The sequence below is a fragment of the Eimeria acervulina genome, genomic scaffold (genome assembly GCF_000499425.1).
Source record: "Eimeria acervulina Houghton genomic scaffold, Eah_scaff346, whole genome shotgun sequence".
In the NCBI taxonomy this organism is placed as follows: Eukaryota; Apicomplexa; class Conoidasida; order Eucoccidiorida; family Eimeriidae; genus Eimeria; species Eimeria acervulina.
The window spans coordinates 30,641-32,331 of NW_013549865.1; the positions used below are offsets into that span (position 1 = coordinate 30,641).

Genomic DNA, 1,691 nt, shown 5'->3' on the forward strand with positions numbered 1-1,691 from the left:
AGCTTAAGGCATCTACACGGCAGGACAGCTGCAGCAGCGTTGGATTTGTGGCGGCTCGACAGTGATGCTGCATCTACTGAAGAGAGGCCCCTGACTGCAGCAGCAGCAGCTGCTGCTGCTGCCGCTGCTGCTGTCGCTGCTGCTGTAGAAGAAGCAGCAGAAGAGACGCCTGAAGACCCTGCTGCTTCTGCTGCTGCTGCTGCTGCTGCTACGAGAAAAGCAGCGAAGAAGCTGCAGCAAGCTGGCGTGCTGTTGCCGCTGGTGCTGCTGGCTGCTAATCACGGCAGCAGCAGCAGCAGCAGCAGCAGCAGCAGTAAACGCTCAGGAAGACACTCGGAGCAAAGTCGCAGCAGCAGCAACAAAGAGCTGCTGCTGCAATGCTCGCTATCCTCGGCTTGCTCCCCTGCTGCAGCAGCAGATGCAGCAGCAGCAGCAGCAGCAGCAGCAGCAGAAGGACACATGACCCGGCTACGAATGTGGGGGGCGCAGCTAAGAGCAGCAGCAGCAGCCCTAAACCTCTGCAAGCTGCTGCCTTCGGCGGTGAGGCTGGTTTTGCTGCAGCGCCTTCTGTTGCTGCTGCATCTGGTGCTGCTGCTGTTGCTGCTGCGTCTGCGCCTGCTACATCCGCTGCTGCTAATGCTGCTGCTGCTGTTGCTGCATGTGCCGCTGCTGCTGCACGGTAGAGCTGCTGTAGGCATAGCAGTCCTCGTGTTTTGTTTGTCTGCTGCAGAAAGAAGAGTTGCTGCAGCTGCTGCGATGTGGGCATCCGCTGCAGCAGCAACAGCAGCAGCAGCAGCGCGAGAGCGAATCCCGTGCTGCTGTTGTGTCAGCAGCAGCCGCATTGCTTCTCCGCAGCAGCAGCAACAGCAGCAGCAGCAGCGAGGAGGCACCGCTGCTGCCTGTGTCCCTCTCTGAGGCGTCCTTGCTTGTTTGTCTACTCTCACGTGCTGCTGCTGCTGCTGCTGCGCCGGAGAACAGTGCCCGCGGCACAGACAGCAGCAGCAGCAGCAGCAGCGCAGAGGAGCAGTCTGCTGCAGGCTCTGTTCATCAGCAGCTTGCTGCCAGGTCCGCACTGTATATGTCTCTATTTGCTTAACGCCTCGCTGCTCCTGCTGTTGCTGCAGCAGCAGCAGCAGCACCAACAGCAGCTCGCTGTGCTGCTGCTAACAACAGCAGAGAGTGAGGGCTGCTGCCTTTGCATTAAACGCAGTCAGTAGTTATCACCTAAAACTGCAGCAAGGCTGCTGCAGCAGCAGCAATTAAAAAACGTTTATCTTGTATGTTGCTGCTGCTGCTGCTGCAGCAGCAGCAGCAGCAGCCAGACTGCTACTTTGTCATTACCATCTGCATATCGCTGCAGCAAGTGCAGCAGCAGAAGCACATTTGCTGCTGCTGCTGCTGCGAAGAAGACCGAAAGCTGCTGTGCAGCTCTTTGCTGCTGTTGTTGCTGCTGCAGCAACAGCAGCATAAACCGGTAAATGCGGCTTGTACGTATGCACACTATTTGCTGCTGCTGTCGTTGCTGCTGCAGCAGCAACAGCAGCATCCATTAGCTTTACTGGGAACTGCTGCTGCTGCTGCAGTAGCTGCCCTAGCACCAGATGCAACAGTACCAGCTGCTGCAGCAGCAGCAGCTGCCCTAGTAGCAGCAGTAGCAGCAGCAGCAGCAGCAGCAGCAGCAGCAGCAGCAG

General features: G+C 58.1%; 1 protein-coding gene across 1 annotated transcript in view; it reads left to right on the forward strand.

The window, feature by feature from the left end:
- Positions 1–1,096, forward strand: part of EAH_00034170 (hypothetical protein, conserved) — a gene marked incomplete at both ends in the record, with an annotated part of 18,006 nt that extends 16,910 nt beyond the window's left edge. Inside the window, 2 exons of the mRNA XM_013395821.1 lie at positions 9–540; positions 731–1,096. Coding sequence (XP_013251275.1) covers positions 9–540; positions 731–1,096 — 898 coding nt within the window. The remainder of the gene's footprint in view (positions 1–8; positions 541–730) is intronic.
- Positions 1,097–1,691: the final 595 nt, after the last annotated feature.